This window comes from Emydura macquarii, unplaced genomic scaffold, assembly GCF_026122565.2.
Source record: "Emydura macquarii macquarii isolate MOO-44397 ecotype Brisbane River unplaced genomic scaffold, CSIRO-AGI_Emac_v2 contig_374, whole genome shotgun sequence".
Classification (NCBI taxonomy): Eukaryota; Metazoa; Chordata; order Testudines; family Chelidae; genus Emydura; species Emydura macquarii.
The window spans coordinates 8,613,321-8,627,449 of record NW_027130511.1 but is presented as its reverse complement, the minus strand read 5'-3'; the positions used below and the strand labels follow the sequence as shown (position 1 = coordinate 8,627,449).

Genomic DNA, 14,129 nt, shown 5'->3' with positions numbered 1-14,129 from the left:
TGGGTGATTCGCAGGTGTGGCAGGCAAGGGCGACTGTTGATTGGCTGTAGGGATGTCACTCCGATTTTCGGGCTCTGTAATTGGCCCATACGTCGGGCGATAGTTGGCCATCGGAGGTGTCGCTCCTATTCGGGGCTTGGTGATTGGCGGATTGAAAGGCGGAATGAGTGGCCTGTAGGCGGGGCGTCTCTTCCCGTTACCCAGCGGTGCTTTGCGCTGTAGGCCTTGGCTAGGCCGCGCTGCTGGCGGGATGGCGGTGGCGGTGCGCGCGCTGCAGGAGCAGCTGGAGAAGGCCAAGGAGAGCCTCAAGCACGTGGACGAGAATATCCGCAAACTCACGGGCCGGGACCCCAACGATGTGAGGTGAGGCCGGGGCTGGGTGCGTGTCCCGAGGCTGCACGCGGCGGGGGCAGCTGGGTTGGGCCGGGCCCTGGCGGGCAGGGCGCGCCTTGCGGGCTCCTTTTCTCGGGGAGCGGAGAGGCCGCGCGTGTCCTACCCTGGCAGTAAAGGTGGCCCTGAAGGCGGGTCTTAGGGTGTCGGGCTGCGGCATGAGGAGCCCATTCTCCTCGGTTCGGGCCCCTGGGGCCACCCTGTGAGGGCGGGAGACCAGCGGGAGCGCCCTGGCTTGCGCTGCAGCCTTCCTCTAGCGTGCGGGTGGGAGCTCCCCGCCGCTTTCCTGCTGCTCCAATGGGGTCGCTGTGCCGGGGCACTGGGCCGACTCTCATATCCCATGATTGTAGGGACCCGGTGCGTGTGTTTTGCCCGCACGGTCGGTAGCGTATCTAAGGGACACACAAAGGACTACTAGCAACCTGAGCTCTTTATTTTTTTCAAACCCTGTACAATATCGGGAGTTACTGAGTGCTGCAAAAAAAAAAAAAAAAAAAAAAAAAAAACAGCAAGAAATACCCCCTGACTAATATTTATTCTTCATTATTGATGATAATGATATCAGCCGGAGGGGTGGGGCTGCTAAGAAAACAGCCCCTTATTTTTTTTAGATACAAGGTTGGCCACCCTCACATCCCTGTATAATCTCCCTGAGGGATGTGCTGCTGCTCACAGGCAAGGTAGCACAGGGCTCTGTTTCTGAGCCCCTGAGGCTCTCCCACTGTCAAAGTCCATGTCTGTGAGAGAACATGTATTTGCTTATCCTCCTCTAGTTCTAACGCCTAATACATTTCTTTCTTCCAGGCCCGCTCAAGGTAGATTATTGACCATCACAGGCCCTGGTGGAGGTAGAGGGCGTGGTAGCATATTGCTAAGGTAAAAAACTGCAAAATTAAATGATAAAATAAAGTTACTGTATGTTTATGCATGTTAGCTTTGACTGTGACTGCATGGGGCATTTATTTATTTTGTAGCTGACTGTCTGCCCTGGCCAAATGATCAAATGTTACTTTCTCAAAGTAGAATATCAGGTGTCATAGGGTCAGAATTACAGGGTTATTGTATACTTCATGCCACTAATATAGGGCATTTTACTTAGTGTTTGGAGAGTGCTATATAATTTGGTTGTTACCAAAATATAATGTATTTATTATGGTGGTTATATCCTGAGAGGTAGGCAAGCGTTACCCACACAGATAGCAGGTTTGACTTTCCCATGGTCATAGTTGAGTCAGTCGCAGACTTTGTATTGGGAGTTCTGGAATTCCAGCTTCCAGGTTTCTGCTCAGACTACATCTTATTTGTTGTACTAACTATCTTAATTCTTGTATTTTTTTAGGCGTGGATTCTCGGATAGTGGAGGACCCCCAGCCAAACAGAGGGATCTTGAAGGGGCAACCAGTAGGTAGGTATGGAGGTAGACATAAAAACTTTACTGGGGTAAAGTGTCATCGTGATTTAGCAAATTTAAATGCTCAGAACTAGTAATTGTTAGTCTGGTGGATTTATACCTACTTGCTTATAGATCACTCATTCCAAATTTAAGACTCTTGTCACTAATATTTTTGGATGATCACTGTTGTACCAGTAAGAGTATGACTCCCTATCTGTGCATTAACATGTCCATCTCACATTCGATGAAATCTGGTCTCATTCTCCTCACTATAAAATGTGCAGTACAATGGACCTGTAAGATTAGACTTTTCTTTCAGTTATCAGTAGTGGGACAAGGGGGTTATATGTTCTAATTCTGAAGGGGTGCAATCAGATGTGGAATTTTGAGTGGTCAGACACAGACTCTCTCAATTCAATGCTTCTGAAGTCATATATGGGTGTAAACTGCCCTATTCAGCTCAATGGGTTGTTAACACTGTAATCTAAAATGCTTAATTGTCAGCGTTAACTGCTGAACATACTAACTGAATGTTTCTGCTAGAGTGTTTTTTGTCTTTGAATGCAGTGGCAGAAGTTGGACAGTGCAAGCAGTTTGTTGAGTATCTGATTGCTAGGGCAGAGAACTAAGACTTCCACACGTGAAAATTGCAATGGTTTAACCAAACCGATATTAAACCAATTAAGTTAAACCAGTGCAAACTCGCATGTGGAGAAAGCATAGGATCACAAACCTGTTATTACATCTTTGAGTGGTCTTTATGCATACCTCTTGACAGTGGAACTCTTCTTTATAGCAGTTAGATGACAGTGGAACACTTCTTTATAGCAGTTACATAGCTCTCATGCTGCCTGTTGCTCTCATTGACTTCCATGTCAATCAGTCACTTATTCTGCCAGTGTTCTTTTCCCGACCTTATGCACATTTGGGAGAATCAAAACTTCACACATGATAAAAGAGCACTGACATTATATTTCAGTCCCCTAATCTCTCCATATCCTTGATAGAGAATAGTAAGGGTCAGCATTATTTCTGAATGCTTGTCACAGTAGGTTAGGCTCTATATTGGAGAACTACAAGCTGCCTTGTGTCCCTCTTCCTGGAAGATTAAAAGACTCATTTCACTAGGCTAAGGCAGCCTCTTTGGCATGTCTTAAAAGCATGCCTATTGTTGAAAACTGCAGAGCTGCACTTTGGAGCTCTGTACACACGTTCACTAAACGTTAGTCCCTTGATTTAGCTTCCAGGTGTGAAGCACAGTTCAGTAGAGCTCTACTTCAGTCACTGTTTAATTAGAACTCTGGATCCCACCTTCCTCATTTCCACTTGCCAGACTGTCCCAAGAGTGGGAGTGTGTAAATGTCACTCAAAGAAGAAATAGAGGTTACTTCCCTGTCACTGGAGTTCTTTGAGATGGGCTATGTACATTCACACTCCCTGCCCGTGGCCCGTGAAGTCTTTATTACAGTCACAGACCTAAGAAGGTGATAGAAGGAACTGAAGGGGGTGTAATCACACCCACTTTTATAGCTTTATTCTCAAAATATTCAGGAACAGTGAAGGAAAGAGGGAGGAGGAAATATGAGAACACTTGGGTAGCACTGCAGTGAAGCATTCATGGACTGGAGCTCTCCCAGTAGTGCAACCCAAGAGTGTGACGGTGTAGAGTCCATTTCAAAGAACTCCAGTTACAGATGAATATTCTCTATTTTTTTCCTTGTAGGTCACTGTTAATAAAATAATGTTAGGAATATCGCAGTGATTTTATTTCTTTGTCAGTTCAGTAGACTTTTCTTGCCACATAATTTAGTATGTGTCTTAGGCAAATAAGTGTTTGTGAATATGTTTAAGGCGCTTGCTGCTGAATTCATCGCTTTTGATAGGGACTGTCTCCTCATGAAATCTTTTCTATGTGATCCATGCAGTGGAAATATGGTGTAGAACTTGTCACACTGCAACGTTCTGTAAAAACAGAAAGTTTTTACTTAGGTTTGACTTTACAGCAGAAAGTCTTGACTTTACAAAGAAACTGGGCTGTGCAGGAGACATGTTAAATAAACACAAGCAACGCACAGGAATAGAATTTCATAAAATTTTGTTTAGCTGTGCCCAAGTTTATTCTTGTGTAACGGATCCCTTTTAATCAGAAACACTTTGTCTTTGGCTGCAGTTCAGCAATAAGGTCTCAAGTGGTTTTGTTTGTGGCGTTTTAAAGAAGTTTCATAGTTTCTTAAAATTTTATTCATTGTGTACCCTTTTGAGAAAACAAGGTCAGCATTGTTACATATGTTTTTAGTATTCTTCTGTATGTGATTTGTCTTGAAGTGTGAAAAGTTTATATTTGGCCTTGTGGTACAGAAATACCAGGAGATAAAAATTGAGCGTAGCTTTGTTCTTAATTTGTAGACTTGTCACTCTTTAGTAAGGCCTTGGTTCAGCAAAGCACTTAAACAGGTACTTAAGGGCTTTGCTGAATTGGGGCTCATATTTCCCTCAAAAGTAGAATTTACTCCATTTAAAGTATTTAGCTGCTTAGTCATAAATCATTTTCACTAAAAATAATCATATTGCAGAACTGTACTAGTCTGCTTCTTCTAAAACCTTTCAGGGTTTTAACTTTGGAGAATAATTGTTCTGGGTTAAAATCTGTTAGAAAGTTCACACAATTCTGCAAAAAATATTTCAGTGTAACCATTATTGCATTATCTGGAAAATAGCAGTGTTTCAAGGATTAATTTATTGTAAGGATTTCATCCATTTTAAATAACTTCAGTAGCATTTTCTCTTGAAATTTCATAACCATTAACAAATTTGGAAGCCTTTGAACTCCACCTTGTAGTGCTGCATGTATGTAAACACTGTACCTGTTTTACAAAGGCTGAATAAACTTAAGCACAGAGACGTTATGAAGTGGGAATAAAACTAAAGATAGTAATGTTTTGGGTGTACAGTAAATAGCTAAATGGGCCATTCTGTCTCTTGCTTTACTAGACACAGCTTAAAGCAACTTCAGGCACCATTCATAAACTGTAATACTTGTGTTCTCTGACACTGGAGTCCTGTATGCAAAATTTTAGCCTGAGCACTATTTATTGGACATTTTTTAAACTTCTGGAAGATGGGAGAGTTGATTGGAAATCTTGATGCGCTTGGCTGCAGCAGTCTTGAAAATGCTGCCTCTATCAGGATGTACATTTTCCTTGATACTTGTTTCAGTCTCAAATGATGTTTGACTCTTGTATATTCTCCTTAGGCTGGGTGGGGAACGTCGGACTAGGAGAGAATCACGCCATGAAAGCGACGCCGAGGATGAAGATGTTAAAAAGGTATAATATTTGAGAGAGTGGGCATTTGGAATAGAAGCATGTAGATAGAACACTGACTGACTGAGTGTTTTGTTGTTCTTGTAGCCGGCGTTGCAATCTTCTGTTGTTGCTACCTCCAAAGAGCGAACACGTCGAGATCTTATTCAGGATCAAAATATGGATGAGAAGGGAAAACAAAGGTACCTATAAATCTGTTATGCTTATGTGATGCCTTCATGTGTTCTGTCTCCTAACATGGAATGTGATATGACTTTTAAAATTTTTCATGTGGTTACTGAAGGCAATATTTATACATCACAGGTGACTTTGAAGGGCTACCTTCAGAGTATAAACATAGCATAGATATACTTCTTTAAATGGATTACATGCAGCCATGATGATCAAATACATCACATCTTGATTAATTTTAAGTGGAATTATTGATGTTTCTATATATGGTCTGATATGTTTATCCATGCCATTTATTACAAGTTTTATTAGGATGCAACAAAAAGGTACATAACTTTGCTGATAGGCTGCTACTTGAGCCTTAACCTCTTGGATTGTTAAAATGGAAAACTAAACTAGAATCTGGTTTACTACTGATGATACTTCACTGAATTTGGACTGTTTCCCTTTCAGGATGTGCTGTTCTAGCACAATTCTGTTTTGTTTTCCCCAGTGCAAAGAAATCTTTGAGCCTGTTTTTTTTCCATTGAGTGCAGTGGCAATTAGAAAAATATTCTTCTTAAAAAGCATCTTAACAGATCTACCTGCTTTACTGACTAAAATAAAGCCTTTGATTGTTCTGACTCCTGTACTGGCCTCCAAATTCCTGTATTTGCTACTTACTTCTTCTATATCAATTTCAAGCTCCTTGCCGCCTTCAAGGCTATATGTAATATTATTTATGCATCTCTGATATAATTTTCTCCTTATAATCTTACCATCTGTCTTCTTCCTGCTCATCATAATTATTCAAATTATGGTAACTTCTAGAAGCCCCAGTTGAAATCAGGGCCTCATTCTAGGCCGGGGTCTTGAACATATAGCTCATGTGCTGGATCTGCTACTTAGGATCCTTTCCCTCCTATCTGTAGCCCGCCCCATGTACTTCAACAAAATTTGGTATGCAACTGCCTCGTCTGCACTTCATATGGGGGGGAAAGAGGAGGTGCAGAGGAGAGACATCATGTCTGATGGGGCACAGGCATCTGAGCACCTCCTCATCTTCCTTCAACAGCTCTTTGAGCAGCCTTCACCATCCAGGCTTAGAGGTAGTTTTATGCTGCCACCCATCACCATACTATCAAATCATTTTACACACAAAATCAATGTCCCTAATGCACTTTATGGAGTCTCTGGCACTTCTCCCTTTGAGGTCAGAACTCTGCTTAAGGTAAGTAGGTATTTTTCTTGGAGGTGGTGGGGTTGGGAATAAATAGGGTGTTTGAATTGCAAATGTCACTTATGGTGGAAAGGCTTTCTCCAAGAGGAATGGTGAAATGGTGAAACTATCCTGATTCTTCTAATCCCCTGGTAGAGGATGTGTTGTCCTCAGCTCTCACTTGCCTCCCTCGTCCCTAGCCTTGCTGCTGAGCCTGTAGGACTCTGCTTCTGTTCTCTTCCTTCTTCCTGTCCAGCTCTTGCTGCTCATCGTGAGCCCTGTAGCACCATGCTGAGAGGAGCAGTTGCTTCTGGTACCCCATCTCCTCGGGTGAATGCCCGAAATGAGTGAGGGGAGGAATTCTGTTGGGGGAGGCATAGTCCCTAAAAGTGGGGGGGACAAGGTGGAAAATCCTAAAGCCGGGTGGGGGGGGAAGTATTGGGTTGGGGAGAAGAATATACAGAAAAAGGTGGGAACAGGGAAGGCATGGTGGAGTGAGTTAATGAACAGGGGAAGGGAGATCTTGTAAATGCATTTACTTAAGAAACATTATAATTGTCAAGCACATTCTGCAGTTGGACAGATCACAACTAGCCTCTTGTCAATGAACTTTTATTCCCAGCCCTTAAACTCTAAGTCAGAGTGAGTCAGCCCTTACCACTGAATGTGTGACATCCCATTGTATAAAATTTTGTGCAAATACATAGTGATATGTGGTCCTTTCCTCAGTAGACAAAGTGAAATGACTTTTCTAAGGTCACACAATAGTCCGGTGACACAACCCAGACTCTTCCAGTCCATGGATCTCCCTACTAGACCACATTTTCTGTTCAGCTTTAATCCTTATTTCTTTCTGCTATTCCCTGCACTTGGAACAGTTTTTTTGCTTTTAATTTTCTATGTGCTCTTTTCTAAGTCCTTCCTTAAAATCCACTTTTTCCATATATGTATATATATTTTATATAGAATTCTTCTCCAGTTATTTTTTCACACTATTACCTGAACTATTATCTGTTAGTGTGAGATCTGGGTGGGGACCATATCTTACTCTATTTGGTAAAGCATCGTATACATTTATGTCACAGTATATATTAAGTTCTACACTGTTGGCACAAACCATACACTCTTTCTTGTGGCCTTGGAATGTTAGTGACCTTTTAGAAATAGATGTCACTGATGTAAAATAACTTCCATCATTGTTTATGCATGCAAAAACAGTGTTTTTTAAACTGAAGCTGTTTTGTCTTTTATTCAGGAATCGGCGTATATTTGGCTTGTTGATGGGCACTCTTCAGAAATTTAAACAAGAATCCACAGTTGCTACTGAGAGGGTACTTGTTTCTCTTAATGTTATATGTTATAAACTGACACAACGAAAGCAAGTGAGGCAAAATTAGGTAGTTACTGCTTCAATGGAGGGAATGAAAAATTCCCTTGATACATGCATTGTTTGTAGTGAGACATCCCGACTTCTGGGGCCCAAGAATTTAAAAAGCTTTTAAAGCTGCTTTGAACTAAAAAGCTATAAAAAGTAGGTAGGGACTCTTCTGTCTTTTAGGACTTCATAGCGCTACTCTCAGCTTTGTCCCCAGTTGTTGTGACACAAGTAATAAAATTTCTTATGAGCATATACTATTTAAGAGAGCAACATGTTCTAAAACACTTGCAATGCAGGAAAAGGATAACATTTTCCTCTTGGTATTGAGTACTTTGAGTAATTTCAAAGTAAATGGCACTTGTAACCAACTAAAAGGCTGGCTGTGATATCTAACCAGTCAAACAAGTGGTCTGTTGCTGTGAACAATACAGAATGAAACAACTGTTAAAGATACTCAATCATTGATTTAAAACGCACAGATTATATCTGTGTTCTGATCTTGTAAACCATAGCCAACTGTGCCAAAAGTGCATAAGAATGTAATTGTGCTATGCTACTTATGTGCATAAATCAATGACTTTTCCATAACATGTATTGTAAACCTTCCTGTTTTCAATAAATAAATGTGCGAGTCTCCTCTGGTATTGATAAAGCTATAGTGAGTATAGCTGTAACTTATCACTAGATAACCATTTAAACTAGAAAAGCTTTTTTGGTGGTTGATCAGCCTGATCCTAAATAGATAATAGGATTTAAAAAAAAAAAGAAAAATAGTTAATTTTACCTAATCAATTAAACAGTTATTGGTAAGTTGCAGTTCTGAATTTTTTCCTATTGAGACAACTCTTTGATCCTAATCTGAGCTAGTGTAACTCTGTAACATTTGTCTTTGTATAACTCTTACACTTACAAAACTGATCAAGAGCACGTTTTCTACACTAGAAGAAAATGCTAAAACAATACTTTATTTACCTTCAGCAAAAGAGACGTCAAGAAATTGAACAAAAGCTTGAAGTGCAGGCAGAGGAGGAGAGAAAGCAAGTTGAAAATGAGAGGCGAGAACTGTTTGAAGAAAGGCGTGCTAAACAGACAGAACTGCGTCTATTGGAACAAAAGGTTGAACTTGCTCAACTGGTGAGTCTTCTGACTTTTACTCTCAGTACTTCTCTTTATGTAAAATATACTCTTGTGTATCTTACATTTTTTTCCTTTTGTTTCTCAGCAAGAAGAATGGAATGAACATAATGCCAAAATAATTAAATATATAAGAACCAAGACAAGACCCCATCTTTTCTATATACCTGGCAGGATGTGTCCCGCTACGCAGAAGCTAATAGAAGAGTCGCAGAAAAAAATGAATGGTAGGTGATATGTACAGAAAAGGGGTGTGAGCGTACTCCCCTCCCTCAAGCAAGATATGCATTTTCTTTAACTTTTTGCATTTCAATATCCTCATTCCATTACCAGAACAAGTTTTACATTTCTAAAAAGTGGTTGGTGGAGAAGTGGGGTGAGATTGTTTGGTACAACAGTTACTCAGAGTTTCTTTGTAAGTGGTTCTTAATGACTTTTTTTTTTCCCTAAAAAAGAGATTTAATTTATCTAGTGCAAAATTAAATCAGAAGTGGTGTATGCATATGGTCTTTTAAAGGTTTGTGAGTTGTATTCTTTGCTTCGTATTATCACCCGTAGCCATGTCTCACCTGTAAATGCTGAGGCAAGAAGGTAAGGCGGCAGATTCCATGGAATGAGCATATATGAAAATGTAAGTGTTACCAAGGAGTCAGCAACTTGTATGTTCTTAGGAACAGAATAATTAGCTTTTGTTTGATAACCTAAATAAGATTAATTTAACTTAAAAAAATTGTCCATCTTAATATAGTGCATGCACACCTTTTTCCTCAGAATAACTATCTAAGTTTTCTTTCAGGAAACAATTTAAAGTAGATCAATATGTGTGATATTGAGCATCTTATGGCTTTTTTGAAAGGGGAAATTATTAATTCAGTTGAGAATTTATCAGCTGGTATCTTTCTTTGCATCTTCTTAAACACATCACCCTTCCTCAAAGCCTTTTTTCTATATTGGGATTTATATAATTCTGACTGACTTTCTTAACTGAAAAGAATACTGTCAAGTTAAATTCTAGATTAAAACTAATTCATGTATGCAAATACCTTCTTATTTAAAATTGATTTTTAAACATTTAATTTACTTTGTGCCATTTAGGCTTTTAATACTTGAATTTCATTCAGTTTGGGTAATGGAACCTGGTCAGTGCCAATAGTCAGTATCAGGAAGTGAAAGAATTCTGGAGTTAGAGCCTTGCAAACCAACCCAAAGGTGACATAAGCATTAGGGTTGGATTGAAAACAGCCTGACACTCTTGGGTTTAGGTCAGGTTAGGTAGTCTCTTGTCACCTCCTTTTGCCCATTGGGTTGGCACGGTAGCAACTTCATGCCCCTTTCCTACTGGCCGCCATCACCTTGCTGCACTGTGTGTGTTGCGGAGTGAGTGTGCTGATAGTGCACACAGCACAGTGAGGAGACTATCAGGAGCTGGGCCCCAAGGATGGGCATCAGCACTGAGCACAGTTTCAGGAGCAGTGGTCCAGGGAGAAGCAGACACCCTTTGTTTGCGGGGTACTGGACTGAGGTCTGAGAGGGGTTAGGGTAATTAGCCTTGGTGGCTCCACAGAAGAAACAAAGTCAAGAAAATGGAGTCCAGACCAATGGCCTGCAGGCCACTTGCAGTCCAATCAGCATACAGCTCTGGCACATGTGATATCCTCAGGGCCACACAGGTAGTATATATCTCGTGTGGATGTGGCCCACATAACATATATGAGCTGCATATGTGGCCCACAATGGTAAATAGGTTGAGAACCTCTGGGCTAGACTCTTGCAATCTGACCCAAACCCACTGCACCTGACTACAAGTATCTGAACTCATTCTGCTTGGGCTGGCTTTAGATTGCCTATGTCTAGTTTGGTTTTGGCCAAGCTTTAAAATTAGGCCCAAGGAAACCTCTGTTCTGATGTTTAGTTTTTAAAGCTATTAATGTTTCAGTCAATCAAAATTCTTCATTGGAATTCTAGAAATCTTGAACTTCCGTTGACCAATTTTTTTGTACAGCTTTTCAAAAAACCTAAAATTTGGGCTTAAATTCACCTTCCTCTGTCCCCTTTTTATTATTTTGGTAAACAGTTGCCATCTTTTGGATTACACTTGAATGACACAACACTTTGGAAAGATAACAGGAACATAATATTGTACAGTTCAGAATAATCACTTAACTTTCAACGCATATTTGGGAATAAGTAAGATTTCAGTCTTAACTTTGACAAGTTATTCTGAAATTTACTCTTTCATATTTGCCTCTTGTTCTCTAGCAATGTTTGAAAATAGACGCAATGAATTTGCAGAACAAATTAACAAAATGGAGGCCAGGCCCAGAAGACAGTCTATGAAGGAAAAAGAACAGCAGGAGGTGCACAATGAAGAAAAGAAAGAAGAACAGAACAAGGAGCAGGAAGAGGGTAAGGTGGCTCAGCAGGTGGAAGAGATGGAGACAGGTAACCAGAATAATGATGTAGAAATGGAGGAGGCAGGGGAGGAAAAGATAAAAATAGGGGCAGGTCATAGTGATGCAGAGAAAGAACAGGAGGAGGAGGAGGAGGAGCAGAAACATGATATGGAGGATAAAATAGAAGAGAGAGCTGAGGTGAAAGAGAATGACAGGCAGCAGGATAGTCAGCATGAAGAAGTCATGGTTGTGAGAGAGGAAGGTGAGAGTACTCGGCCATTGGATAATGAGCAGGATATGATGGAGATGAATGAGGTTGATAGTGTAGAACCATTAGAATGTGAAAATAGCAGAGAAGTGGAACTAGAAGCTGAGTGTGACACTCAGCCAGCAAAAGAGCTTAACACTGATTCTCCTGAAAAGGAGAAAGCTAACAAACCAGAAATTGAAGCTGAACCTGAAGAGAAACAGGAAAAAGAGGCTGCAACCCAGCCAGAGCTGGAGGCTGAGGTCCAGCCCCAGCCAGTGTCTGTGCCACTGCCACAGCCTCTACCATTTTCTCAATCCATTCAGGATCAAGAGCCTCAGGCAGACAAGGAAGAAGTCACTGTGGTATCTGTAAGGCTGGGTGAGTTGCAGTCCGATCAGATCCAGGCGACGAGTGTAGAAAATAAGAGTAAAACTAGGAGTGGAAGCAGGGGTAGGACAAAGAACAAGACTAGCAAGAGTCGGAGTCATAGCAGCAGCAGTAGTACTAGTAGTAGTAGCTCAACCAGCAGTAGTACTGGTAGCAGTTCCAGCAGTGGCAGCAGCAGTAGTCGGAGTAGTTCTAGCAGCAGCAGTAGCACTAGTGGAAGTAGTAGCAGAGACAGTAGCAGTAGTACTACAAGCAGTGAGAGCAGAAGTCGAAGCAGAGGACGGGGACATAATAGGGATAGAAAGCGCAGGAGGAGCGTGGATAGGAAGCGAAGGGATGCTTCAGGATTAGACAGAAGTCACAAGTCTTCAAAAGGTAGTAACAGAGATACAAAAGGATCAAAGGATAAAAGTTCAAGGTCTGACAGAAAGAGGTCTGTGTCAGAAAGTAGTCGGTCAGGCAAAAGAACTTCACGGAGTGAAAGAGACCGTAAATCAGACAGGAAAGACAAAAGGCGTTAACAGAAGAGACCAAGCTTCCTTAGCCTAATCTTTGCAGCAGAAGATTACTTGATGAGTAAAAGGATTCCTTATGAGGAGGAGAAGGCTGCCTTAACAAATGCATGCTGTAAAAAGTCTTTTGGAAAAATGCAGACCATTTACCAGACGTTGTACTTTTTACATAATTTTGTAAAAGTTACTTATCAAAATTATGTGAAATTCCAAAAACCTGTAAAAATAAAAAGTAACATCCTTTGCATCTTTTTTAAATATCCTGTACTCATTAAGAATCTCTGTATATTTTAATAGGTAAATGTTTAAATTGGTGTGATCACTTCTACTTCTGTATTATACATCTTTTTCGTAGAAATAAATGTGCATTTTAAAGAAATGGTTTGAGATGTCCTGTTGACACTTAACTTTCCCCTTTGGATCTACATATTTTAGGAGCTTTTATAACATTGCCTAGCATAATTCCCCTTCTACCTTCTCTCCTCCATGCCTGCTAAGAATTCAAAGTCCCAGTAAAGTCAGCCTTACCTTCCCAAAGCAGGACGGGGGTGGGAGGGGAACGAACAATCTGTTTTCACTCCTTTATTTCTTCCCCACCCCAACCAATTCTAGCTTGATTTATTTTCCCATTTTACAAATGTGTCTCTTTAACCCGCATATGAGCAGTAGTTACATAAAAGTGCTAACATTGACCAAGACTGCTGAAATCAGAGAGTCTGGAATACTATGCTGTTTGCCCTCTGCAGGTGCTCGGGTTATGTTTACAACTATGTTTTGAAGACCATGTCTGTTTAGTGATGTTCCCTGCTTTCTTGCCCAGTGATGGACAAGGCCAAGGCCTCTGGTTATTTTTTTAACTATGATCTTATATTTGTTAGCCACTGATTAAAATTTGATCCCTATGTGCCATTAGAAATATTATGTTGCAGTGTTGGAGTTATCTGGGACTAATACCAATGTTGTGTTTGTTCAAGGATACATTTTGAATGTATTTGATAGGGAAGTGTGAAAGTTCCAAATAAAGCAGTATGGTGTATCAAGGTGACTTTATTGTTTTTATAAATTTGTATGAAACAATCACATTATACTTATTGGCCTGTTCTGTACATGTGCAAATAAATGTGGCTTATTAGACTACTGTATGAATGCTTAAGACTGTTTTTCTGCTCTTACTAATCTGTAAAGGCTAACATTGAGAGATACAAAGTGGGTAAGGTAGTGTCTTTTACTAGACTAACTTCTGTTGGTGGAGAGCTGCACTTAAGGTCTGGAGAAGGGTAGCCCGTCTCCAAACTAAATACAAGGTAAGCAAGATTGTTAAGCATAAGGGCTTCACACATTGTAGGAGACCACTTAAAATGAAGTGAGCATTTTACTCCTCTGCAGTTTTAGGACAACAGAAGCAGCCAGGTGTGATACAGATCGTTGTAATAATGGATGATAAAACCAGTGTTGCTGTTTAAGTCAATGGTTTTAGGTGTCCAGCAGAATTAGGCTATGTCTACACTACAGACCTTATACAGTGGCACAGTTGCGCTGCTGTAAGGTCTCCCATTTTGCTGCTTTATGCCAATGGGAGAGAGCGTCTCCTGCTAATGTA

General features: G+C 40.7%; 1 protein-coding gene across 1 annotated transcript; it reads left to right on the top strand.

Annotated features, from left to right (window-relative positions):
• Positions 1-118: 118 nt before the first annotated feature.
• On the top strand, positions 119-13,565 carry PNN (pinin, desmosome associated protein). The gene is made up of 9 exons (XM_067533759.1): positions 119-363; positions 1,195-1,266; positions 1,730-1,795; positions 5,037-5,109; positions 5,194-5,288; positions 7,731-7,806; positions 8,832-8,987; positions 9,076-9,214; positions 11,247-13,565. Exons 1-9 carry the CDS (start codon positions 251-253, stop codon positions 12,536-12,538), a joined length of 2,082 nt encoding a protein of 693 aa, XP_067389860.1. The 5' UTR covers positions 119-250; the 3' UTR covers positions 12,539-13,565.
• The last annotated feature ends 564 nt before the right edge of the window (positions 13,566-14,129 follow it).

Bases quoted from the DNA above. Each gene is read 5' to 3' on its own strand.
- PNN (XM_067533759.1), top strand. From the start codon at position 251: ATGGCGGTGGCGGTGCGCGCGCTGCAGGAGCAGCTGGAGAAGGCCAAG. The intron at 1,796-5,036 runs GTAGGTATGGAG...TATTCTCCTTAG, and splicing joins CTTGAAGGGGCAACCAGTAG to GCTGGGTGGGGAACGTCGGA. The intron at 5,289-7,730 runs GTACCTATAAAT...TCTTTTATTCAG, and splicing joins GATGAGAAGGGAAAACAAAG to GAATCGGCGTATATTTGGCT.